At 56.7% G+C, this 26,340-nt stretch overlaps 1 protein-coding gene across 1 annotated transcript; it reads left to right on the top strand.

Moving 5' to 3' along the window:
* The first annotated feature begins 448 nt into the window (after window positions 1-448).
* Window positions 449-24,509, top strand: DNAAF5 (dynein axonemal assembly factor 5). Its single transcript, XM_070780368.1, has 13 exons — window positions 449-1,102; window positions 1,770-1,954; window positions 5,319-5,443; window positions 5,901-6,019; window positions 8,825-9,057; window positions 9,585-9,797; window positions 11,166-11,309; window positions 12,546-12,714; window positions 13,740-13,887; window positions 17,897-18,047; window positions 18,867-19,023; window positions 20,354-20,545; window positions 23,452-24,509. The coding sequence occupies exons 1-13, from the start codon at window positions 484-486 to the stop codon at window positions 23,586-23,588; spliced, it is 2,592 nt and encodes an 863-aa protein (XP_070636469.1). The 5' UTR covers window positions 449-483; the 3' UTR covers window positions 23,589-24,509.
* The last annotated feature ends 1,831 nt before the right edge of the window (window positions 24,510-26,340 follow it).

The following is a 26,340-nucleotide window of genomic DNA, read 5'->3' as shown; positions in this document are numbered from 1 at the left end:
CCTGCACGGCAGGCGGATTCTTTACCATTTGAGCCACCAGGAAAGTTAACTTTTATGAGAGTTAACTATTATTCACCCCTTATAACACCACCACGGCCGTCACGCCAGGAAGCCTTCCCAGCCTACAGAAAGTTCCTTGCCATTCATCCCTCACGCTGATTAACCTGCCACCCACTAGACCAAGACCCCAGCCGGCAAGACCAGGCTGGCCCGACCCGGGCCTGCAGGAGACGAGGGTCACAGAAGTCACTCGAGAATACGAAAGGGCACGACCACCACGCCTCACCGAACACAGGTCCGCAGCAGCCAGCAGACCTGGACCCCGGCCCTGGCCAGCGTCCCGCCCCGCCCCCGGCCGTGTCCTGCCCACGCCCGAGCTGCCAATAAAGTTGCGCTCGGAGCTGACCGGAAAACGTGCCGTAATCCGCACCGCGGCCGTCGTAAAAGCGCCGGTCTCCCCTAGTGACTAGCAACGCGGGGAAGATGGCGGCGCTAGTAGCGCCTGAGGCCGCGGCGCCCCAGGGCCCGACAGAAGCTGGGGAGACGACCGAGGCGGCGGAACTGAGCCGCTCCCTGAGCCGCCTGCTGCCCGGGCTGGAGGCCGACAGCAAGCTGGGTCGGCGGCGCGCTCTGGAGGCGCTGCAGCGGGTGCTGGAGGCGGCGCAGCCCGAGGCGCCCGACGCCGACCCCGACGCCGCGGCCGCGGCCTTCCAGGGCCCGTGGGTGCACCTGCTGCTGCCGCGCCTGCTGCGCCGCCTGACTGACCCGGCCGAGGGCTGCCGCGCGCTGGCCGTGCACCTGCTGGGGCTGGGCCTGCGGCGCGCCGCGCGGCCCCGCGACGCCCTCCCGCGCCTGCTACCCGCGCTCGCCGCGCGGTTGGCCAGCCCCGAGCCCGCGCGCCGCCCGCCGCCCGAGGCCTGTGAGGAGCTGCGCCTGGCGCTCGTGCAGCTGCTCGGCCTGGCCGTGCGCCTCACCGGCGCCGCGTTCGCGCCGCACCTGGACGACGCGGTGCGCGCGCTGCGCTGCACGCTGCTTGACCCCTTCGCCGCCGTGCGCCGCGAGAGCTGCGAGTGCGCCGCCGGCCTGGCGCGCGCCACGCCAGGTGCCAGCCCCCCGTCCCCTCCCCGGTGGCCCCCTCCCCGCGCCCTCCTGCGGCCCCAGCCCGAGCGCAGCGCCTGCCCGCAGCGAGCGCCACATCTCCCGGTCTCAGCGCCGCTCCTGCGCGCCGGGCCTCTCCTCTGGGCTCCCGCACCCTGGGCAGCAGTGAGCCAGAGCCTGCCTTGATCTTAGGACTTGAGCGCTGAGAGAACTCGCTGGAAGTACCACTGAAATAGCGACCTCATACAGGTCTTAAGCAGCGGCAGAACTGCAAAGCCGGAGGGTCCATCTGGGTCCCACGAAGACCCCCCCGGTCCTGACTTTCTGTGAGGCCCGTAGAAGCGGGGTGGCTTTGCCTGAGGCGATGCTGGTGCGGTTTCCCGTGCTGCGTGTCTGGCTCTGCAGGACCTGGGAAGGCGCGGTCTCTCCCCACTCGGCGTCCCTTTCGGGCACCTGTCGCAGCCACTGGCAGCTTCAGGCTCTCCCCTCCCAGCTGCTGTGTTCAGCTGACATGAGGTCCAGCCCCAGTCCTCCGAGAGAGGTGCTGTTTGAGTCGCTCGTCCTGTCCCTGTGCCTCTCCCAGTGCTGAGGGTGCAAAGCTCCCAGCAGAGCCAGGCCAGAGCGGAGGCCCACAGGCTCCCCTGGTGACTGGTGGCCTCCCCGCCCCACAGACCACTTCCACATGCAGTCGGAGTCCCTGATCGGCCCCCTGATGCAGTCCATCTCCCACCAGCACTGGAAGGTGCGCGTGGCCGTCATCGAGGCCACGGGCGCGGCAATCCAGTTTGGCAGCGGGAAGTCAGTGGATGATGTCCTTCCGCACTTTGCTCAGCGGCTATTCGACGACGTTCCCCAGGTAAGGAGAGTTTCCTCCGGTCAGTCCCTTTTCCCACCAGAAGCGTGCCAGTGTGCTATTTGTCACTTACTCACTTTTGTCCTTTATTAAAGATATTATATGTGGCACCAAAATGTCCTTCCATCCTTCCCAGTCACAGGGTGTTCCTGTTTCACATTTTTGAGAGGCTCAGGGAGAACTGGATTGTCTTAGTGGATTTATTATACTTAATTCTGAACAATGGGGACGAGGCCTGTCTGCTTTTAGGGAGAAACTCTGAACTGAGGATCTCCATGGTTTGTAGATATATGTGTAACATGCTGTCCGTCAGGTGATTTAATTGAAAAGCCACAGAGGTTGGCAAACCAGGAGGATTGGAGCCAGGGTTCATGTGTTTGGGTAATTCCTTCCCGTGGCTTTGGGGCCTGCGGAGACAGACAGACAAACAAGACAGGCAGGCAGGCAGGTGGAGGAGAGAGAAGCAGCTCTTTTGTCGGCAGAAGCCCGCTCAGAGTCGTGGATCTCAGGCTGTGAGGAGCAGAGTGAAGGCCGCAAAGTCAGGCACTCTCCCACAGGGAAGAGTGGGTGAAGGGCCGCCGTCCCAGGGCAGGAGCAGCGGTGGTTGCTGGTGGGGGCCTGCAGGGCGGGCGACAGCGGCCCCTGTGCCCCGGCAGAGGGAACGCCAGCCTTCTTGTGTCCTGTCTGTCAGTACTTTACGTGCCGTTGCGTTCCTTCCCACGGAAATCCTCCATGTCTGAGGCTGGGGCTGGGATGAGTGCGCAGAGCCCCACTCGCAGCTGGCCTCCTCCAGGCCTGGGTCTGTCGACCCCAAAGATTGCTCTCTAGCACCCCAGCTGGCCTCTAGCCACAGCCACGCTGGGTCATGTTGCTTGTTTTCTTCTTCTTTATAATTGAAGTGCACACTTGATGCGCAGGGTTGTGTTGATCTTGGCTGTACAGCAGTGATTCAGCTCACACGCGCGTGTGTTAGAGCCCTTCCCGTTAGGGTTTATCACAGGTGCTGCACGGGTCCCGGTGCGGCACAGGAGGGCCTGTTTACCCGCACGTGTATGCTGGTTTGTGTCTGCCAACTCCAAGCCCCCAGGCCCTCCCTCTGCGCTCCCCTCCCCTTGGCAACCCCAAGTCTGCTCTGTGTGTCTGTGAGTCTGTTCATAGATGGGTTCAGCTGTGCTGTGTTTTACACCCCAAATATAAGTGGAGTCACAACGGTGTCTGCCTTTCTCTGACTTACTTCACTTAGTGTGATCATCTTTAGGTCCATCCATGTTCTGCAAATGGTGTTATTTTGCTTTTTGTGGCTGAGTAATATTCCGCCGTATATATAGGCACCACATCTTCTTTATCCGTTCATCTGCCCGTGGGCGTCTAGATTGTCTCCATGTCCTGGCTGTTGTGAAATCTGCAGTGAGCACTGGGGTGCATGTATCGTTCTGAGTTCCGTTTTTCTCAAACATTTGCCCGGAAGCAGGACTGCTGGACCGTATATTAGCTCCAGTTTAGTTTTTGAGGGACCTCCGCACTGTCCTCCTTACTGGCTGCGTCAGTGTATATTCCAGCCAACAGCGGAGGAGGGGTCCCTTCTTTCCACACCCTCTCCAGCATTTGCTGTTTGTACACTTTTACAAAAAAATTTTTTTCTCCTTTATTTTATTTTTAAACGTTTTGCTGCACCGGGTCATCATTGTTTTCTCCAGCTGTGGGAGCAGAGGCCGTTCTTCGTCGTGGCGAGTGGGCTTCCCACCGCAGTGCCCTCTCTTGCTGTGCGGCACAGACTCTACGCGTGCGGGCTTGGTTGTCTGGCAGCCTGTGGAATCTTCCCAGACCAGGAGTCAAAGCTGTGTGCCCCGCATTGGCAGGCGGATTCTTAACCACTGGAAGACCAGTAAAGTTCATTTGGAGAATGATAGCCATTCTGACCAGTGTGAGGTGACAGACACCTCATTGTGGTTTTGATTTTCATTTCTTTAGTAATTATTGATGTTGAATGTCTTTTCATGTGCTTGTTGACCATCTGTATGTCTTCTTTGGAGAAATGTCTATCACGGTCTTCTGCCCATTTTTTTTTCTTGGGTTTTTTGCTTTATTGTTCTGGGGTTGTATGAGTTGTTTGTATATTTGGGGAATTAGTGCCTTGTCAGTCACGTCATGTAAATATTTTCTCCCAGTCTGCAGATTGTCTTTTTGTTTTGCTTATGGTTTCCTTTGCTGAGCAAAAGCTTATGAGTTTGATTAGGTCCCAGTGGTTTACTTTTATTTTCTCTCTCTCATGTTGGGAGACTGACCTAAGAAAACATTGGGATGGTTTATGTCAGGGAATGATTTGTCTGTGCGGTCTCCTAGGAGCTTTATGGTGTCATGTCTTAAGTTTAAGCCTTTAGGACATTTTGGGTCTCTGTGTGTGTGTGGTGTGAGGCTGTGTTGATTTCCATGCAGCTGTCCAGCGCTCCCGACTCCACTTGCTCTTTTCCGCTCCGTATGGTCTTGCCTCCTGTGCTGAAGGTGCAGTGGCTGTAGCTGTGAGGGTCATTCCCGGGCTCTCTTGTCTGCCCCACTGACCCGTGCAGCTGTTTTTGTGCCAGCGCCGTGCTCTTGTGATGACTGCAGCTTTGTAGTATTGTCTGAAGTCTGGGAGAGTCATGCCTTCAGCTCTGTTCTTTTCCTTCAGGTTTGTTTTGGCAATTCTGGATCTTTTATGGCTCTATATAAACTTTAGGGTTATTTGTTCTCGCTTTATGAAAAATGTCATGGGTAATTTGATAGGCCTCAAATGAAACCTGTAGCTTACTTTGGGTGGTGCGGCTGTTTAACAGTATTCTTCCACCCGAGAGCAAGGTGGGTGTCTTCCCACTGCTCTCAGTCATCCCCAGTTTCCTTCACTAATCTTTCTGGTTCTCGGCACGCAAGTCTTTCACCTCCTTGGTCAGGTTTATGCCCAAGTATTTTAACTTTTTTGGTTGCAATCTTTTAAAAGGATTTTTTTTTTTTTTTTACATTCTCTATCTGATGTTTCATTGTTAAAGAAATGTGTTGTTAAGCTCGCTTCCTCGCTGCAGGGGACGTGGTGTGTGCAGGCACGCATGTCACTTTCTCAGACACAGGCGGCTGGCGCCCAGCCTGCCCAGGAGGTTCCCGTACAGAAGGCTGCGGACACGCCACAGGGCTGAGGCAGGGCCACGGAGCCTGCTGTGGTCAGTGAGGGTCTGGCCTGAGCCTGGAGGACGAGGGCTCAAACCAGCAAGACTAGGCATCCTGGTGGTCTGTCCCGACCCATGATGCGGGCAGCAGAGCTGCTGGCGCAGCAAGCTGGCTCTGGGCCCGGCGGTGCCCACGCCGGGGAAGGCCGCTGACCGTCTCTGGCCTGCAGGTGCGCCAGGCGGTGATGCGCGTGGTGGGCGGCTGGCTGCTGAGCCTGCGGGACCGCTACTCCTTCTTCCACAAGCTCATCCCACTCCTGCTGAGCGGCTTCCACGACGAGATCCCCGAGATCGCGTAAGTGACGACGTGGCAGCCGTGGCCGGTTCCGGGCGCCCCGGGCCTGCCCGCTTTCCTCCCAGGCGCGGCCTCTCCTCCGTTGTCATTTCCCGCGGCGGCGGCTTCTCCTCTGGGCCAGAGCCCCCTGCAGCCGCCCCTCCTGCCTACTGAGCGGCCCCAGGGCTTTGACCGGGCCGTTTTGCACCTTCAGCCCCTCGCCCGGCTCACAGACAGGAATTTGTCAGGCAGGGCTGAGGCCAGCCGACCCACGGGCGAGCTCTCTCAGGCGGAGGCCCCGTCCCCGTGGGCGAGCTCTCTCAGGCAGGGGCCCCGTCCCCGTGGGCGCCCCCCAGTGCCCCCATCCCCGTGGGCGAGCTCTCTCAGGCAGTGCCCCCGTCCCTGTGGGCGAGCTCTCTCAGGCAGGGGCCCCGTCCCCGTGGGCGCCCCCTGACCTGCGCTGTGTCGCGTGCGGCAGGAGTGAGGCGAGCAGCCTCTGGGAGCGGGTCGGCCTGCAGTGGCAGACGGAGAACGAGGAAGACCTCAAGGACAAGCTGGACTTTGCCAGCCCTCCCCCAGCCCACCACCCATCGCCAGGTGAGTGCGGTGGCTTGGGCTGATGAGGCGGGCATTGGAAGGAGCACCCTCGCAGCCCCAGGCCGACCTCCCTGGGTACGTGAGGACACGCTGGCTGAGAAGCGCGGGGCTCGGGGGAGTTCTGAGAACGGGGCGCTTTGTCAGCTCATGGAGCTTTTCTGTCAGCGTCACCTGCAGAGGAGACACGGGCCCAAGTGGGCTGCAGCCCTAGCGATTTGGGCGACGCCTCCTCAGAACAGAGGCTTCCATTGGTGGGCCCCTGTGCTGCCCCGCACTGTGGTCCTGCCAGACTGTGAGCACCCGCACGCACGTGTGTGTGTGTGCACGTGCGCACACGGGCACCCACGTCTCCCTTAGGTCCTGAGTCAGATCCGAGCTGCGTTTCCGAGGAAGCCCCTGCCTGCCAGGCCCCAGCCCCGCTTCTTGCACCAGGGCCTTGCGTCCATCCAGTTTCCCGTGTTGAGGAAGCACTCTCTGTCGGGGCCTGAGGCCCCCGTGAGCCTGATGGGCGGCTTCGTCACTGCAGTGCCTGCCGGTGCTCTCTCAGGATGCAGCCGTGATGGGTGACGCTGGCCGGGACAGAGCCTGGTAAATGTGCGCCAGGTTACTGAGCCTAGGGCCTGCGGGCCCCGCCACAGCTGGTCGGGTGGAGTCAGGGCCTCGAGGGTTCCGGGCGTGCTGAGCTACAGGGCACAGGTGTCGGCACCTGGCTTGCGCCTGGCGCCGCTCCGTGAGGCCCAGGGGGCGGCTCCACCCCGCACCTGGGAGGCCTGCGCCTCTTTTTTCTGGCCTGTCGCCTCCTTTCAGGAGTGTCACCCCCATACTGCGCAGCTGCTCTCGCTTCCTTTCAGGAGCGTCACCTCCATACCGCGCAGCTGCTGTAAGGGGAAATCACACATGTTTCAGAAAAGGTACAAAAATTAGTTGCTAGCAGGGACTTTTCTGAGTTACTGAAGTTTGAGGACTCAACATCTTCTGAATTACGACATCTGCCATATCACGTACAAGAATGGAGGTCAGAGCATTGTTGGAGTGAGACCACATGCCCGCCTGCCCGCGGACCCCTCCCCAGACCGTCCTAATATGGCCCCTCATCCCCCAGACTCGCCGCAAGGGACCAGCATCACCAGGAAGAAAAGGGCATTGTTTTGGCTTTTTGTCTTGTGCAGAATTATAACAAGCTCAGTTAAACAGCTGACAGGATCTGAGTCTCTGGAACTAAGTCTCTCATACACCGTGGAGACAGAAAAGTCACGGGAGCAAACGTTCAAAGGGCTTCGTGGCTCAAGCTGTTCTTTCTACTAAAACACCCTTTAAACTCTAGTTGTCACCGTCTCGTTTCTATTTCTAGAGTTGTTTTGAATCTTTAAAATGAAAATCTTGTAATCAAAATCCTCGAAGGCTTTTTTATAGAAATTGAAAAACTTATCCTGAAACTCACAAGGAAATGCAAGGGACCTAGGGCAGGCGAAACTTTTAAGACGAAGACCCAGGTTGAGAAACCAGCACGTCTGGCTTCAAGACGTAAAGCCAGAGTGAGCGGGCATGGAGGGGTTGGCATCAGACAGACGGGCTGTGGGCAGAGAGGAGTCCAAAGACAGACACACGGGTGGCCTCTGGATTCGGATGAGCTGCAGAGACGGCTCAGGGAAGAAAGCCGGCTCCCCTGGGCCTGGATCCCCTCCTCCTGACGCACGAGGCTGACCCCCAGTGGCTTGAGGGCTTGAGGTAGGACCCACACACTCCGCAGAGGAACGACCGGTTCTCAAGACAAAAACGTCTGCTCTTTGGAAGACGCTGAGAAAGCGCAGCTGAGGGCACAGGGGATGTTTGCAGACTGCGTGCAAAGGACGCGCTTCCAGAGCACAGAGGGAACGGCAAGCTCAGCAGCAGCAAACAACTCAGGTTCAGTGGGTAAAAAAGAGATTGAAAAGACACTTGCCTGAAGACACACAGATGTCAAGTAAGCCCTGAGAGAATGCCCCGGGTCGCGCGTGGGTCCTGAGGAGAGTGCGCATTAGAGCAGCAAGGAGACACCGCCTCCTCTAAGCCTGCCCCGCAGGTGGTGTAGAGGAGCCCAGGTCCCGGGCGTGGCGGGGGGCGGAGCCCGGAGCAGAGGGAGGACACGAGGCTGCTGTGAAAAGCCATCTTAAACCATTTTCTTAAACCGTTATGTGCCTCCCTGCCCAGCGCCCACCCGAGAGAAGAGCTGTTGGCAGCAGTGTGCACCAGGGCAGATCAGGCGCCCATCAGCAGGTGGACGGCCAGACGGACAGACTGCGGTGTCTGTGCAGTGGCGCACGCTCAGCAGTGAGGTCTTGTGTGCCCCAGCACGCGGTGGGCCTCAGCGTGCCTTTTCGCGTGGAGGGAGGCCGGCAGAGAGGGCCGTGTGCTGTGCAGCTGCGCTCACAGAAGGTGGAAGAGGCAGCTCCTCCGCGGTGACCGGAAGCCGACCGAGCTCCCTGAGGGAAGGGTGGGTGGTGGGCGGTTGTCGGGAGCACAGGGAGCTTTCTGGGCGATGCATGTGTCTTGTCTTGAGAGCCGTGTATCCATTTGTTAGCACTTTGAACATGTAGTTTAATGCATGTCACGCCTCAGCATTGCTAAAAACTTTCAAGTAAGTAATGACACTCTGTAGCCTCGTTTCCCTCTGTCTTCAGAGTCGGGCTGAGTTCTTTAAGACCTCAGAACAAAACCTGTAGGTCTGCCTTAAATGAGGAACGTGTGCTGAGTGACTTTCCACACGAATCGTTGAGGTGTGTGTTTCTGAGTGTCACTGTCTCCCTCCACCTTCACGACCCGCAGGGAGCCGCCCGGGGCTGGGCTGCCGAGAGCTCGTGTTCAGAAACCTCTCCAAGATCCTCCCCGCAGTCTGTCACGACATCGATGACTGGGTGGCGGGCACCAGGGTGAAGTCGGCGCAGCTGCTGGCTGTGTTGCTGCTGCACGCTGAGGACCATGTCACACAGCACCTAGAGCCCGTGTTGCGCGCCCTGCTCCGCGCCTGCGCCGACGAGGAGGCGGCCGTGGTCAGCAGTGTGAGTGGCGTCTGCGGGGCCCTGCCCTTCCTTCTCAGCTCTGCCGGCCGTGAACTCGGACCTCAGCAGACACACGGTTTCCCCTGTGTGAAGGTGTAGATGTGCCGTGGCCCCCACGCGGCCCTGGGCCTTCGAGGAGTGGTGTGTGAAGGCTCTCCTTAAGCGCGTGCGGGAGAAAACACATCCTCCACCCGCAGGCCCTGCAGTGGTCAGCTTGCAGGGACCGCGGGCAGGCAGACGTGCAGAGCAGCCCCCAGGGTCCAGCTCAGGCAGCCGGGCCTCAGGATGCTCTGACAGCCCTCCCATGAGCCGGACGCGTGACTTCCTTCCCCTGGCAGTTCTGAGCTCATGGGAGGATTCACTTGTTTTCATGAGCATTTGAGCAGGTGCTAGGAGGAAACGTGCCTGCAGGGCTGTTTCTGGGGGTGAAAGCATATGAGACAGATGCCGAGCAGTATTGGTGGGGTGGCAGGGAGAGGGGCAGCAGCCTCAGCGCCCCCCACCCATTCCCGCCCCTCCCCGCCCAGTGCACGAGGTCTGCAGAGCTGGTTGGCACCTTCGTTAGCCCGGAGGTGTTTCTGAAGCTGATCTTGTCGACACTGAGGAAGTCACCCTCGCCCTCTGGCCTCCTGGTCCTTGCCTCCCTCATCCAAGGCTGCCCGAGGGAGGCTCTGCGGCCACACGTGAAGGTCATCGCCACGGAGCTGGCGCAGGCTCACATCTGCCAAGGGTCTGAAAACGTAAGCGTGCAGGGGAGAGGGTGGGGATCGTACAGTCAGCCCGTTTCCATGGTGATGCCATTCCCTGCTGGGACCATCCACGCGTAGGCAGTGACGGTCACCCGTCCCTCAGGCCCCTAGGGGAGAGCCAGCCAACAAGGAGGCTGGGGTGCAGCCACCGATGTTCTTTTTGGACCCATGCGCTTCCTGGCCTGTTCTGCTCCATCCACATGGTGCACAGACAGTCCTCAGTCACACTGGCCACACTTCGAGTGCCCAGTATTTGTGGCCAGTGGCGTCTGCCCACCCTGTCGGTCCACATACCTCTCGGACACCGTGTCTGCACGGCAGGCTTGTCCTCACCGCGTCACTTGCCTTCCAGCAGGGCTCTCAGCAGGCAGCCTGATTTGGCACCCATCACTGGGCACTGTGCTTGGTGGTTACAAACTTATTGTCTTAAATTTAGCAGTAACTCCATTACATCTGAAACTGAAACAATCTAGGTAGTTAGACTTGGTCATTCGGAATAATTTATAATTATTTGCTATTGATGGAAAAATAATGACCTTGTTTTTGTTTGGTTGTGATGGTCTTAAACCTTGACTCTTTGCATTGGAATGTGGCCCTTCTGTCTGTTTCTGGAGCAACAAGGGTTTGCCTCACTGGGCATCTGCCGTCACTCTGCAGGCCCGCGGGAAGCTGGCCCCGCGCCAGGTAACACTCAACAGGGGCGGCCGTGCCCACAGAGGTGGACCAGAGCGGGTCCCAGCTACCGTGCTGGGGACATACACGTGACTTGTATACATGACCCCCATCCTGATCTTCTGTCCTCTGTGAAACACAGCAAAGCAGACAGTAAGGGGTGTTGAGGTCTTCCTGTGGGGGCCATCCCACGCCCACTCCTGGCCCCGTTGCACGATTGATGAGGCTGGAGCCTGGGAGGTGAGCGATGGGCTCAGCCCTCACAAGGTGCGACCCTGTGTTCCCATCAGTCTGGAAGCGTCTTTTGAATCACAGAATTTTATATATTTTTGTTCACTGAGCATTATAGGAGCTCAGAAGTACACAGAGCGGAGGGGAGCAGTGTGCACCCCTCGTGCCTGCTGCGCCTTCCCGGCCGCGTCCCTCTGCGGCTTGACTGGGCGAGGGAGGCCTGGGGCGTTTGAAGCAGACCCAGGGTCCCCGGCCCCTCCAGTGTGTGTCACTGAACTGCATACGGAACCCGAGATCCTCGGGCTCAGCAGGGGCTCGGTCTCCCTGCTGTGAAGAGGGATGCCCTCTCCATGCTGATGTGCGGAAGCCGGGCCCAGCCCGCTGTGGCTGCACGGCGGGGCCTCGTCTGGGCTGCCGGGTGGGCACGGGGTGGCTCACGTGCCGCTTTCTCTGCAGCGCCTGTACGGCGAGCGCCTGCTGCAGTGCGTGCAGGCCGTGGTGTCCGCGGGCCGGGAGGACTGCCGAGGGGCCGGCGAGCCGCTCCTGGAGGTGCTGGTGACCGTCCTGGCGCTGTGGGGGCCCGCGGGCCTCAGCGACAAGGTGAGCGGGAGCCTCCTGCTTTGCTGCAGCCCCTGGACTGTGACTGTCGTCCGTGGTCTCTGGTCTCAAACTCCACGTCTTGAGCTTGCCCACCGAGCTGATGACCACAGACGAAAGAATCTAGACCGTTTGGGTGTGTCTTCCTCAAGGCGGCCTCAGGGGGACCCAGGGTTTGAGATTCCTTCCCACTGAAGTTGACTTCAGTATCTCAGAGTAAAGACGCTACTTAATCTTGGAGAAACAGAAGAAAGGAGGCCTCCCTGGTCGTTAACAAATCTGCGTTTAAGAGGGGTTGAAAGATATAGGAGAGGAAATATTATCATATTTTCCCTATTTAGTTACAGCCCAGCTTTCCAGTCACTTCCGCTCCCCTGGCTTTGTATTTAACTTGAAACCTCCTGCCATCTAGCTCCCCGCCACTGTAAGGACCAAGCGGAGGCAGGTGTCTGGCCGCTTCTCCCTGAGCTGAGAACTCGGCTTCTCCCCGGTTCCTTCTCCTCTCTGCCCACACCGTGTCCAGGACGCACACACACCGCCCTGCCTTTCCCCAGTGCCTTTCTAAACTTTGTTTTGTCTCTTGAAAGTCCCCCTCTCTGGAGGGCCCGTGTCTGTGCTGGCGGTTTGTCACCACAGGACCGTAAAATTTATATTAGAAAAGTCGAGTTAGTCCTCAGGGAGGGTCTGCAGGCCAGACTCGGGTCCCGGGCAGAGTGCCGAGCGCGTCCTGTTCCTCAAGCCCGAGGCGGGGGTGCGGGGTGCAGGGCTGCGAGGCGGCCCCGGCTCCATGGTCCAGTCTGCCCTCCCCACTTTGCCCCCAGAGCAGCAGACGCACCGTTGCCGCTGGTCTGGTCGAGTGCAGAGCTCAGAGAGGGGCCTTGGACACCGCCTTCACTGGCCATGGTCTAAGGCTGTCAGCTCAGTCCCTGAAGCTGCCTGGTCCCCTTCTCTGCAGACAGAGTCCAACTGCCCCCGCCCTCTGCCCTGCAAGGACTGCCCCGCCCTGGGTTGTGCAAAATGGGGGCGGCGGGGGGGGGGTGGCGCGGTGAACCTCCTGTAAGTCACGTTTGTCCGTTTCATTTGTTGTCCAGACAGGAGGGCCGTGGGTGTGGGAACCCAGGTCATGTGGCATGTGCCCGAGTGGCTCTCTCTCCCTCAGGCGTGAGGACAGGGATCTCCAGTGGGTTTGTGAGTCCCACATTCATACTGACTGTCACAGCCGGCGACTTGCTCCCCCAGGTTCAGGAGACGCTGGCCGCGCTGGCTGCGGTGGAGGGCATGGACGGCAGCCAGGACCTCTTCCGAGCACGTGTGAGCCCCCTCCTGGAGTGGCTGGCTGCCTCGCACCGGGACTGGACCGGCCACTCCGTGGAGCTCCTGCAGTTGGATGTGGTGCTCAGCCACTCAGGTGAGCCCGGACGGGTGCCCCGAGCTGGGTTCAGAGCATGGGTGCCGTGGCGGCAGCCCCAGCGCAGACGGGCGGCGCTGCTCTCACCCCCCAGTCGGCCACGCACCAGGCCCGGTTCTTCATTCACTCGTGATCACTGTCGCCTGTGGGGACTGGCCACTTTACACCCTTACTTTAAAAAGTGCTGAGAATGTTACAGTGAAGAGTTAATGTAACGTGGTCTTAAAAGTCTGCCCAGGCACACGTTTTGATGTTAAGCCTTGAACGCGTGACTCAGCGTGGTGCCTGTGTGGCCCGAGCTCTTCAGTGGCGTCTGCATGCTGTCCTCTCTGCCCAGGTGGCTTCCTGCCCTGCGGGTTAGGGGCTCCGGACGGAGACCGGAAGGCAGGAGGGGGCGGGCAGTCTTCCTCTGGCCACGCTTGTTCCACTCTGACCCTGGGCTCTGAGGCGATGCCTCTGGATAGACTCAAGTCCTGACTGGGTACGGAATCAGCAGACCGGGAGTGAACCAGAGGTCCTGAGGGTGGCCTTTGTCTCTTCTGACACACACATCCCAGCTCAGCACAGGGCCTGGTGGGGAAGGCAGCTTGTGTGACTCACATCCAGACCCAGAGACCCTGTCACCCCGTCACGGGCGGGCTCAGGCCTGAGCAGCGTCGCTGTGTTTGGGATCCCGCCAGGCTCAAGCCAGGGCACCTCTGCTCCGTCTGGTGACGGGTGGGAAGGTCGTTGGCTGCCAGGTTCGGGGCACACGTCCACCAGTTTTTATACTCTTGAATAGTTGATTTCGACTGGTCTTTAAAAGACTGCTTGACTTCAGTGATTTTATGAATTTGGTGAGATGTAAGAAGAAGGAAAAGTCCACATGGCGAACAGTTAGAGCCGTGGCGGGGTGGGGTGCACAGAGGGGCCCGTGGCATCCTGTGCCGAGAGCGTCCCGCTCGCCGTGCCCCGCACGCCGCCTCTCGCGGCCAGAGCAGCTGCGGGGCTCCACCTTCCACCCTCCTGCCGCGCCTGTCTTCCAGGCCCTGCCCTCGGAGAAGCACTGCCCCAGCTGGTCCCCATCCTCAGGAGCTGCCTTCAGCCGGCCAGGGACCCAGCCATGCGCCTGAAGCTCTTCTCCACCCTGACGGGCGTGCTGCTGGGAGCCCCAGAGACGGTGGATTCACAGGGGTAGGTCAGCTCTGCCTCCGTGCTGCGCCCCCGCCCCGACCCCGCACGCTGAGTTAGGGCTGGGTCGTCCCCACCTGCCCTGACGCTGAGGTCTCTTGGGGACTGCAGTGACCCCGAGCTCTAGGCCCTGCTGTTCTGTGGCTCCCTCGCCCCACCCCGACACACCGCCCCAGGGAAACAGCACGGTGCCAGCCACACGCGCACCACACAGAGACGCCGAGTCAAAGCCGTGCTTGTGTGGCCATTAAAATTCCATCAAATGAAGTTTCAGGGAACACTGGCTCCTGATGGTTTATACATGACTGTTCTCAGCTCTGCATGGTTTCTGGTGCCTTTCAAGCCTCACAGAGTTGATTGAATGACCGCGGAGTTCAGAACTTAGGAAACGCATGTTCTCCAGAGGGACTGGAGGCAGTCAACACCCAGGCCTCCAACTCAGGGCTTCGGAGGGGAGGGGAGCACGGGGCAGGACACGAGTCAGAGTGGAGCCGTTGGCGGACGGGCGGCAGGCGGCAAGATGCTGTGAGCTGTTTGGGATCTGAGAGAGCAGATCTCAGCCGTCAGCCTGTCCTGGACTTTCCCAGGGAAATGACAGGTCATCATTCAGACCTCGCCTCTCTGGAGGTTACTCTGATCTGCTGTTGGACCTCTAGCCAGTCCATCGTAATGCAGGAAGTTTTATTTCCTACTTGTGTGCAAAGGCTTCTGCGGTTAGGAGAGACCATAGACGGTACGGAGTCAGCCCTGGCACCATCCCGAGTAGAGGACCCACAGCCCAGTTGCTGCCCCTCGGGCCCCTGCTCCCTGAGGACAGTGACTCCCCAGGAAAGACGCCTCCGTGCTGGGCTGAATTCCCTCAAGAAACTGTGCTCAGAGGCTTCTTGTGGAAAGAGAGTCGCTCAGTTTCAAATATTTAGTGAAAGTATTAGCTGTTTTTCCAGGCAGGAAGGACTTTGGGAAACAGCACCTGCTTGGTTTGGAACTTTAGGATTGTAAAATCATGGCGCCTAAGACAGCAAGGGACCCCTGTCCCCACCCCGGCCCACCCCATCCTGTAAGGACCCCACAGCCGGAGGACAGAGGGCGGGGGCACTGGTTGGAGCAGGAATCCCCAGTGATAGAGGGCTGCTCCCCGCTCTGGGCGCCCAGTCGTCGATGGAGCGGTCCCCAAGGGCGGAGCCGTCCCCTCACGTCGTCCCCTGATGTTGAGCCATCCCCTCGTGCAGAGTGGTCCCCTCACGCGGATCCGTCCCCTCACATCGTCCCGACGCGGAGCCTCCCCTCGTGCAGAGCAGTCCCCTTGCGCAGATGTTACGGAACTCCTCTCCCATAGGGCAAGACTGGATGCTGGTGGGTCTGGGCGAGCCTGTGGACCCCCGCGCTGGGCTTCCTTGTCTCAGGACCCAGCTTTGGATACATGTGTGTGCTCCGCGCGCAGTGGGACTCATCCTTTGGGAATCTGCTGCAGTTTCTGCTCCCGGCACCTCGCTGGAGTCAGAAGCAGCTCAGGTGGCCGCTGCCTGCCCCGCGTGGCCAGCCCCGAGGGCCGTGTTGCCACACTGTGTGGGCCACCTCAGCCAGGACGCGAGACTGAGCTCTCCAGAGCCCCTGCTGGATCACTTTGCAGGAAACAGCAACTCTTTGCTGAAAGAACTGAAGCAGGTTAGCATCACTACAAACAAAGCTAGTGGAGGTGATGGAATTCCAGTTGAGCTATTTCAAATCCTGAAAGGTGATGCTGTGAAAGTGCTGCACTCAATATGCCAGCAAATTTGGAAAACTCAGCAGTGGCCACGGGACTGGAAAAGGTCAGTTTTCATTCCAATCCCAAAGAAAGGCAATGCCAAAGAATGCTCAAACTACTGCACAATTGCACTCATCTCTCACGCTAGTAAAGTAATGCTCAAAATTCTCCAAGCCAGGCTTCAGCAATATGTGAACTGTGAACTTCCTGATGTTCAAGCTGGTTTTAGAAAAGGCAGAGGAACCAGAGATCAAATTGCCATCATCCGCTGGATCATCGAAAAAGCAAGAGTTCCAGAAAAACATTTATTTCTGCTTTATTGACTATGCCAAAGCCTTTGACTGTGTGGATCACAATAAACTGTGGAAAATCCTGAAAGAGATGGGAATACCAGACCACCTGACCTGCCTCTTGAGAAACCTATATGCAGGTCAGGAAGCAACAGTTAGAACTGGACATGGAACAACAGACTGGTTCCAAATAGGAAAAGGAGTTCGTCAAGGCTGTATATTGTCACCCTGCTTATTTAACTTCTATGCAGAGTACATTATGAGAAACGCTGGGCTGGAAGAAACACAAGCTGGAATCAAGATTGTCAGGAGAAATATCAATCACCTCAGATATGCAGATGACACCACGCTTATGGCAGAAAGTGAAGAGGAACTAAAAAGCCTCTTGATGAAAGTGAAAGTGGAGAATGAAAAAGTTGGCTTAAAGCTCAACATTCAGAAAACAAAGATCATGGCATCCAGTCCCATCACTTCATGGGAAATAGATGGGGAAACAGTGTCAGACTTTATTTTTGGGGGCTCCAAAATCACTGCAGATAGTGACTGCAGCCATGAAATTAAAAGACGCTTACTCCTTGGAAGGAAAGTTACGACCAACCTAGATAGCATATTCAAAAGCAGAGATATTACTTTGCCAACAAAGGTCCGTCTAGTCAAGGCTATGGTTTTTCCTGTGGTCATGTACGGATGTGAGAGTTGGACTGTGAAGAAGGCTGAGCATTGAAAGAATTGATGCTTTTGAACTGTGGTGTTGGAGAAGACTCTTGAGAGTCCCTTGGACTGCAAGGAGATCCAACCAGTCCATTCTAAAGGACATCAGGCCTGGGATTTCTTTGGAAGGACTGATGCTAAAGCTGAAACTCCAGTCCTTTGGCCACCTCATGCGAAGAGTTGACTCATCGGAAAAGACTCTGATGCTGGGAGGGATTGGGGGCAGGAGGAGAAGGGGACGACAGAGGATGAGATGGCTGGATGGCATCACTGACTCAATGGACGTGAGTCTGAGTGAACTCCGGGAGTTGGTGATGGACAGGGAGGCCTGGCGTGCTGCGACTCATGGGGTCACAAAGTCAGACACGACTGAGCGACTGAACTGTACTGAACTGAAGACCTGGGAGGCCTGTGAGTCCCCCTGCACCAGGTTCGAGGTCGGCGGCGCTGGTGGCTCTGGAGTGCCCCCTGCTGGGGGTCCTGGGGCCCTGGCGCTAGTCAGACTGACCTGCTCCTGGAGCCTGTTCTGTGCAGCCTATTCACTTCCTCGGGACACAATCGATGGGTCTTGTGTTCAGCGGAATAGGGTTTGCGCCACCAACAGAGGCCTGTGGGGCAGAGGAGTTGTAAGAAGAGCCAAGGCTTTGCCCTGGGCTTTGGGTGGGGCCTCAGCTGTGGCTCCTCGGGGCAGGGTGGCCCCGCCCGTCAGCGGGGCTCGGGGCTGCCATCCTGGTTTCGTTTTGCTTTGTGTCTGTCCTGACGGCGTGTTGAGAGGAAGGGCCCCAACCATGCTGGCGCAAATGTGCACGTCTCCCGGTGTCCTGGCACGTGGGGCCATGGGCACAGCCCGGGTGCCCTCCTGTTGAGGTGGTGGCTGTGGTCATAGCGCCTTCACACCCTCTCCGGGCCCGCGAGGCCTGTCTCTGTGGGGGTGCTGCCCGTGGAGTGACCCGGCATCCCAACGATGCTCCAGGAGGGGTGGTGGACAGGGCAGCCCCCGGCCACAAAGCGGGAGGGAGGCTGGAATATACGGCAGCCCTGGGGCCCGGTCCTGGGAGAGGCAGCAGGAGCCCCCGGGCAGCCGAGGGGGAGCCCCACGCCCCTCAGAAACTGTGTCCCTGAGAAGCGCTTGCTCAGCGTCCAGTGTTTCGTTTCTGCTGCTTCCTCTGGCCTTTTCCCTCAGGGCCATCTGTTCCCCAGACAGAAGCGCTGCCTTCAGGGAGTCTGAATGCCCCTTACCCGCTCTCTCCTTCTTCCACTCTAGGCAGCTTCACGGCTACCTAGACACCCTGGTCCAGGACATCTTCGTCCCCAACCTGCAGTGGCATGCCGGGAGGACGGCCGCAGCCATCCGCACGGCGGCCGTGTCCTGCCTCTGGGCGCTTGTCAGCAGCGGGGGCCTGTCGGACGGGCAGGTAGGGCTCGTGCGTCCCAGGCCCAAGAGGGAAGGGGATGTGCCCCGGAAGAGTGCTCGCCCGAGTCTCCTGTCCTGACAGCCGCAGCAGGAGGTCCCAGGCAGACCGAGGGCGGGACTGGGGGGCTGCGGGCAAGCAGAGGTCTGGGGGGAGAGTCTGGGTTTCCCTGGGTCACCTGGAGGATTTCTCAGGTGAGTGTTACCATTTATGAGGAAAGACCCTCACAGGAGCCTAACCTGAGTGTTGTTTGTATTCATATCTCATTTAGAGGGGGAGCTGAGGAAAGAGTAGAAGTAGGGAAGACGGTGATGCCTGAACGGCTGTTACTTAGGTTAAGATGTCCGCCTCGGGACCTCCCTGGTGGGCCAGGGGCTGAGGCTGCACGGTCCCAGTGCAGGCCCGGGATCGATCCCTGGTGGGAGGGTGTGCCGCAACTGAGAACCGCACGCCACAGCTGAAGGCGCTGCATGCTGCGGCTGGCACAGCCACGTTCCTTCGTAACCATGTTTACAGAAACGGCCCCTAAGCGTCACTGGACGGGATGCCCGGTCCTGCCAGCAAGTAGTGGGCTGTGTAGGATCCATGCCTGAGACTTTCTGAGGAACACATTTTTTAAGGATCAGCTGACCAGTGTTCAAATTATCTGAATTTGAAATCAAGACTCAAGTCTGCTTCTTACATAGAAATTTCAGAACAGCGTTCCAGACTCTGATGGTTGCATTAAAACCAAGTCTCTCCCATTACAGGCTGTGCGCATGGCGCGTGCGTAGCGGTCTCTGTCCAGCCGTGACCCACAGCTCACGTGGTTTCTTATTGCAGATACAGGACATGCAGGAAACATTGATGCCTCAAATTCTGACCACCCTGGAAGAAGATTCTCAGATGACTCGATTGATTTCATGCCGGATCATTAACCTGTTTTTAAAGACCTCTAATGGTGTGATTGATCCAGACAAATTTATCAAGATTTATCCTGGTAGGACATTCTTTCCCCGGTCATGTGTGTGTGTGTTTGACAATTGTTTCTGTCGGAGGAAGAACGGGAAATGCTCCCTTTGGCTTCTTGTCAGGTTGGTGCTGAGTTTAAACATGGCCGTGGTGTGTGTGACATCACTGAGTAAGGAGCGTAACAGGAGGAACAGGACAGGCACCTGTGGAATTGCGGGGTGGGCGCTCAGACGGCCCGGGAGCCGAGGGCCGCCCTGCAGCGGGCAGCGTCTGCACCCTGGGAGTGCGGGCTCCCGCCTCACGTGCGCTGTGCCACTGCCTCCTGGAGCCTGAGCACCAGCGAGTGAGACACACACGTGCAGCGTGGGCCTGCCGCCAAGGACCTCGGGGCCCGTGGGTGCCCTCTCTGGAGGCGGGTGGCAGTGCAGGGCCTCTGCCGTATTCTCTGAGCGCAGTCATGGTCCACAGAAGGCTGCAGGGCCAACAGCCTTCAAAACAAGCTGAGCGCTTCCGGCTGCAGGCTCTGTGGGAAGGGTGCCTGAAGGTGCCAGGAGGCAGGCGAGGAGGACAGGCGTTCCCACAGAAAGAGGAGTCAGCAGTCCCTGTGCCCAGGGCCGTGGTAACCCTGAATCCACTGCTGGGTGAACGTCTGATTCCCTGCCAACAGCTTAGAACCAGTGTTGGCTTGGAACCTGCTGCATGTTTCAGGATGACCTTTCATAGAAAGTGAAAAAAACAAGTTGAGGAAAGCGCAAATGGAAGCACCGAAACCCTGGGGGCACCGGGGGGCAGAGCTGAGTCTCTAGAAGACGCCGGTCGTGGGGCTGGCATCTCGTGTGGGCTCTGAGGGAAAAGCACCCATTGATAAGAGTCTCTCCCGTTCATGGGAAGTGTTCCTGCCCCTCGGGAAGGACTGTTCCCCCAGGACGTCTGGTCCCGGAGACTCAATAGAAACAGCCATCATGGTGGCCATCATGTCACCAGCCCTCCTCTCCATCCTCAGAGCCACTGTGGGCAGAGAACAGGGTCAGCACACGCCCTTCCTTTGCCATCCACGCGGCAGGGAAAATGGGGCGGCTGGGGCATGACACCTGTGAATGACTGAGCCTGAGCATCTCGGAGCTGGGGGAACCCCAAGGCCACCCTATGGGTCAGAGGGCGCAGACTCCCAGGCCGGCCAGTCACACCTCCACACGGTGTCCATGGAGTGCACTCCTGGGCCAGAGCAGCTGAGGGTCCCAGGACACCCCTTCCCCAGCACCTGCGGGTCAGTTTCCTGGGATGGGTGCTGGGAGCTTAGCTGTGCACACCGGCTCCGGAACCTCTGCTCACACTCTTGTCTCTGCTCCCGCCCCCAGAACTCCTAAAGCGCCTGGACGACGTTTCTGACGATGTGAGGCTGGCAGCCACCTCCGCCCTGGTCACCTGGCTGCAGCGTGTCCAGAGCGAGGCCTCGAAGTGCTGCTACCAGAGCAGCGTCCGGCACCTGTACCGCGAGCTCCTCGTGTACCTCGACGACCCGGAGCACGCCGTCCAGGACGCGGTGCTGGGTAAGAGCCTTGTCCCCACACAGGCCGGCCACACAGGGGCCACTGGCCGGCACTGCAGCTCTCAAGGTACTAAGAGGTGACGTGTTTGGGGTGACTTGGAAACCGCTCACGGCGGCAGCAGCTGCGAATGGACAGGTGGTCTCGCTTTGTACCTGGAGCCAGCACACGTGCTCACGGGGGCTCCTGGCCAGACGTCACCCTCCCCGTTCCTGCAGACCCCACACCGTGAGCGGGGCTGCAGAGACTGCCTCACAGGCACGCGCTCAGCCGTGGCCGATGCCCCCCCTGACAGCGAGTGTGTCCCAGCGAGCCTGCAGGCACACGCCGTCGCCAAGCGCGCAGCCACGTCAGGTCACCGGGCGCCGCGCGCGGGCTGGTCTGGACGTGTGTCCCGTGTGGCAGTGCCGCACGCAGCCCCTGGAAGCCCTCGGTGCCCCCCCCCGCCTGTCTCCCTGTCCCCCCTCGTCTGTCTCCCTGTCCCCCCTCGTCTGTCTCCCTGTCCCCCCTCGTCTGTCTCCCTGTCCCTCCTGGACTTCAGCAGCCACGCGTCTTCACTGCCTCTGTGCTTTGCCTTTTCCAGAACATCATATTCTTGAAATCATGTGGTATGAAGCCTTTTCATGTTGACTTCTCTGACTTGGCAATAGGCGCTTGAGGTTCCTTTTCATGGTGTGAGGGCTCATTTTTTAGCTCTAATACCTCGTCTGTGAGAACCAGTTTATTTATAACTTCACTGATCATTTTACAGAGGCATCTTCATCACTTCCAAATTGTGATGATTATTAAGCTTCTCTAAACATCTGTGTGCAGGTTTTTTGCAAATGTAAGTTTTCAGCTCCTTTGGATAAATATCAAAGATTGTGATTGCTGGCTCATATGGTAAGAGTATGGTTTGAAAGTGAAAAGTGAAAGTCATTCAGTTGTGTCGGACTCTGTGACACCATGGACTGTATAGTCAGTGTACTTTTCCAGGCCAGAATACTGGAGTGGGTAGCCGTTCCCTTCTCCGGGGGATCTTCCCAATCCAGGGATAGAACCCGGGTCTCCCACATTGCAGGCAGATGCTTTACCAGCTGAGCCACCAGGGAAGCCCAGGAATACTGGAGTGGGTAGCCTACCCCTTCTCCAGCGGATCTTCCCAACTCAGGAATCAAACTAGGGTCTCCTGCATTGCAGGCGGGCTCTTTACCAGCTGAGCCACAGGGAAGCCCGAGAGTGTGTGTGTTTTTTAAGAAATCACCCAAGTGGCTGCACCATTTTGCAGCGCCGCCTGCAAGGTGAGAGTCCCGTCGTCCCACAGCCTGCCAGCAGGTGGCGCACCGACTCTGGCCCTTGTGACAGGTGTGTACTGGCCTCCTTGTTTCAATTTGCATCTCCCTGGGGACATGCCATGTGGGGCATCTTCTCACATGCTTACATCTGTATCTCTTCTGTGAGGTGTCTGTTAAGGTCTTTGGCGCTTTTTTCAATTGGGTTGTTTGTTAAGACTGTAAACGTGTACACGTCAGTCCCAGTCTCCCAAGTTATCCCTCCCCACCTCCCTTCTAGTAACCATACGGTTTCTGACTTGCAAATAAGTTCATTTGTATAATTTTTTTTAGATTTCACATGTAAGCAGTATCATGTGATGTGTGTCTTTCTCTGTCTGATTTACTTAATAGTACAGTCTTTAGATCCATCCATGTCACTGTGGATGGCACTATTTCATGTTTTTATGGCTGAACAATAGTCCATTGTGTGCACGCGCGCGTGTGTGCATGTGTGTATGTGCACGTGTATGTGTGTGCGCACGCGCGCGCATCCACCTGCCAATGCAGGACATGCAGGCTCAGTTCCTGGGTCAGGAAGATCCCCTGGAGGAGGAGATGGCAACCCGCTCTAGTATTCTGGCCTGGAGAATCGCGTGGACAGAGGAGCCTGGCGGGCTGCACTCCCTGGGGCCGCAGAGAGAAGGACATGACTGAGCATGCATGCACGGCAGTACAGGAGGGCTCCCTTTTTTCCACGCCCTCTCCAGCATTTGTTGCTTGAAGGCTTTTTAATGGTGGCCATTTGGCCAGTGTGATGTGGTGCCTCCCTACAGTTTTGATTCTGCTTCTCTGTCAGTCAGCGATGTTCAGCATTGTTTCCTGTGCTTTTGGTGAGAAATGTCTATTTAGAATTTCTGCCCACGCTTGATTGGGTTATTTTATTGTTTGCAGCTGAGTTGTACAGGTTGTTTATATACACATTTTGGAAGTTAGTTCCTTGTTGGCTGCATCATTTGCAAATAAGTTGTGTTTTCATTTAGTTAAAATACGTTTTGTCTTGAGACTTCTTCTTTGCCCATTGCGGTATTTGGAGATGTGTCGTATGACCTACAGCTATTGGGGAGTTTTTCAGTTATCTCTTTGCTACTGACTTCAGTTTAATCTCACTGAGGTCTGAGAGCAGGGATGATAGGAGTCCTGGTGAGGGTGTGTCTCACGGCCTTGGCCGTGGTGTGTTTCGTACACGTTCCGTAGGAGCTGAGGGGAATGTATGTTCTGCTGGTGTTGGATGAGACGGTCTGTAGATAGCAGTTGATCACTGGTGCTCTTGGATTCTGCTTTGCCTGACTGCCTGCTGGCTCCTCCCCTTTCTGAGAGGAGTGTGTGGGAGTCTCCCGCACAACAGTTGATCAACCTACTTCTCCTCACAGCTGCCAGTTTTGCCTTGCATACTGTGACACTCTGATACGGGGCTCATACATAAAGATCGTTACGTCTTCTTGAGAACTGACATGATCATTACGCAACGCCCTCCTTACCCCGATCACTTCCCTTTCCCTGCAGCCTGCTTGTCATGGCTGTTGTAACTGTAATATGAAGCTAAGGTTGGCTGAGTATTTATTTCTGGCACCATAAAAGCGTGTTCCTGTTTTGCAGAGGCCCTCAAAGCAGGCAGCGTCCTCTTCCCCGACCTCCTGGTGAAAGAGACAGAGGCTGTCCTCCACAAGCACCGCTCGCCCGCCTACTGCGAGCAGCTCCTGCAGCACCTACAGGCCCTGCCGCCTGCCCAGTGACCAGAGTCCTGGGAGCAGAGCCTCGGCACAGCAGCTGGAGGGAGGCAGACATGCAGCCCTCGTCCTCACCTGGGCTGGAACTCGTGGCCTCTGAGTCTCGTCACAGGGCACTGTCTGCCTGCAGCGAGGACCCTCCCAAGCAAGCCTTGACAGCAGAAGAATGTATTCGCCAAGCCCCTGCCCAGTGCCTCCTGGGACAGCTTTTCACACCCAGCAGGTTTTGAAATAACTTCACTGAGTGGCTTCTGTATTTTTGTGTCTTACTCATACAGTCCGTTAAGAGGGCTGCCAGAAATCGACAGCTGCCTTCACATTAAATGTCAGCTGCTCATTCTGGCAGCCTCATCCACGCGCTGTGTTCTTTAGGCTATGTGTGCTGCTAGGTTCGTGGGTTATTGGTTCTTTCTTGCTTAAATGCCCACCAAGAAAGTTCTTGAGTGTTTATAAAGGAAAAAGCCAAAGTGATTAAAAAGAAATGTTGTTTAAAAAAAAAAAAGAAGATGAAATGTTTCTTCTTTGGGTTCTGTCTAGTGAAACTGTATATCTCAGTGACGAGACTGAAAAGAATTTGAAACTTTAAGAACTATTATCAACAAAATCTTCCGCTTTTAAAACGTTATGTGGGTTGGATTTGGTCACAGTATTTTCTCTTAGATCAGTAATGCTGACAGTGTTGAAAATAGGATATTCAATCAAATATAATTTTGGTTACTATTGTACTTAGCAGTACAGTAAAACTGTGTTATATTTTCCTGCACTTTCTATCCCCAAGTGCCTAAAAGATTTCATTTTAAGCATTATTTCCATAAGCCAAATATTTATGTTAACACAAGAAAAGAAAATGCTCTATTTTTTCCAAAAATTAAAGATTAACATTTATGCTTTGGTATTTGAAAATATAACTTAAAATATTTATTATAATTATTCTGTACGCCTGTCTTTGTGTGTCTTGGTAACTGAAATTAAGACTCATTTCTTCCTCAGATTCACCCTCACAGCAGCCTCAAGAATCCTGGGCCTTTGGACTGGGGGGAGGTGGGGGCGGGACCCACTGCTCGTTGAGGTTCCCTGTGTGGACACCAGGTGGCAGGTGCTGCAAACAAGACAAGGGCGTCAGCAAAGCTCCCAAGGGCTTACCCTCCAGTGGGGTCCGCCTGAAGAGCGGCTGAGAGCCGAGCCTGTGGCACAGACCGGGGTCGCTGTGGCCCAGGCAGCACGACTCCTGATACCCGCTCCTGTGCCCTCCCAGGTTCTGAAGGCCATTTGGGTTGATGGCTACAGGCATGGCGGATTCCCTCGGATGGTCTTCCGCCAGCTCCGCGGCTGCCTTCTGCCGCCTCTGCGTGTCCTTCCTCAGCACCACCTGGAACCTGTCAGAGGTGCATGTTATCTGGCCTCGGTCCAGACCTACCGAATCAGAGACAACAGGCCGGGGACTCCTGCCATGAGAGCACGCGTTTTCATATCCAGCAAGAAGCCCCATCTTCTGCCTCTGGTCAGTCAGTGTCACGGGAGCCAAAAGTAAACAGAGAGTTTGGCTAGGAGGACACCGCGTGCTCGACCCCTCGCCTCTCACGAGGCCGGCCGGGGCTGGGCGCCCCCCACTGCTGTCCAGCCCGGCTGCCATGGCGGTGTCCGCGCTGCGCCTCTGCTTCCATGCATCATTCGGGGAACCATGCAGAGGCAGCAGTGCAGCGAATCAGGGCACCCAACACAATCTTAGCCTATAAAGGGGCAGTAGTCTTTTTTAACACACCCCATGGCTTGTGGGGCCTTTAGTTCCCCAACCAGGGATTGAACCTGGGCCCTCTGCAGTGACAATGCCGTCTTAACTACTAGAGCACCAGGAAATTCCCAGAAGTCTAATTTTTAGATTTGTTCCTTTATGGATGTGCTGGTGATGCTGTATCTAGGAAATTTTTGCTCAACCAAGGTTTCATTTCCTGAATTTAAGAAGCTCAAAAGGTTATTTTCTTAAAGGTAATTTTTCTATTTGCCTCAACCCATGCTGTGGTTCAAAAACAAGTTTTACTTCCTTTTAAAATCTCCTCTCCATGACCTACATGAAAATACGACATCCTTCTAGGGGTGAGTTGGTTGGCTGAAGATGAAACACTTACTTTTAGCAGCCAGAGACAGCCCAGTATGTGCCAGTATGGGGTTAACTTCTGAAATGAATTGTAACAGGCAAGGAACACTACACTGTGTATAGAACGCAGTGTGTGTAGGGACTTCCCTGGTGGGCCAGGGGCCGAGACTCCGCACTCCCAGTGCAGAGAGCCTGCGTTCAGTCTCCAGTCAGGGAACGACATCCCACATGCTGCAACCAAGAGATCACATGCTGCACCTAAAGATCCCACGTGCTGCAACAGATAGCAGAGATGAGCCACAGCTGAGATCCGGGCCAGCCAGATAAGTATTTTTTTAAAAAACGAATGCACCATATGTGAAAGGAGAGAAGGAGCTGCCTATATATGCTTTATGTGCAGAAGACATTTCTAGAAGGTTACAAAAGAAATTGGTAAGGGTGGTGTCATCTGAGGAGGACACCCGTAGGGCTGAGGGACTGGAGTGGAAATTGGGTCTGTGCCTTTTGATACCTTTGAATTTACTTTTGTTATGCACGTGTTCACTAGTCAAAAGCATATCTCAGCTGAGACTTAACTGCCAAATCAGAAATTCAAATTGACTGTGGGTGATTATCTTGGCTTTTGTCAGCACATTTATTCTGTGTAAAAGGAGCCGAATTCCG

The sequence above is a fragment of the Bos indicus genome, chromosome 25 (assembly GCF_029378745.1).
Source record: "Bos indicus isolate NIAB-ARS_2022 breed Sahiwal x Tharparkar chromosome 25, NIAB-ARS_B.indTharparkar_mat_pri_1.0, whole genome shotgun sequence".
NCBI classification, from domain to species: Eukaryota; Metazoa; Chordata; class Mammalia; order Artiodactyla; family Bovidae; genus Bos; species Bos indicus.
Note: the sequence above shows the minus strand (reverse complement) of the source record. Positions and strands in the feature narration are given on the sequence as shown.

Bases quoted from the DNA above. Each gene is read 5' to 3' on its own strand.
- DNAAF5 (XM_070780368.1), top strand. From the start codon at position 484: ATGGCGGCGCTAGTAGCGCCTGAGGCCGCGGCGCCCCAGGGCCCGACA. The intron at 6,020-8,824 runs GTGAGTGCGGTG...CACGACCCGCAG, and splicing joins AGCCCACCACCCATCGCCAG to GGAGCCGCCCGGGGCTGGGC. The intron at 9,798-11,165 runs GTAAGCGTGCAG...CTTTCTCTGCAG, and splicing joins TCTGCCAAGGGTCTGAAAAC to CGCCTGTACGGCGAGCGCCT.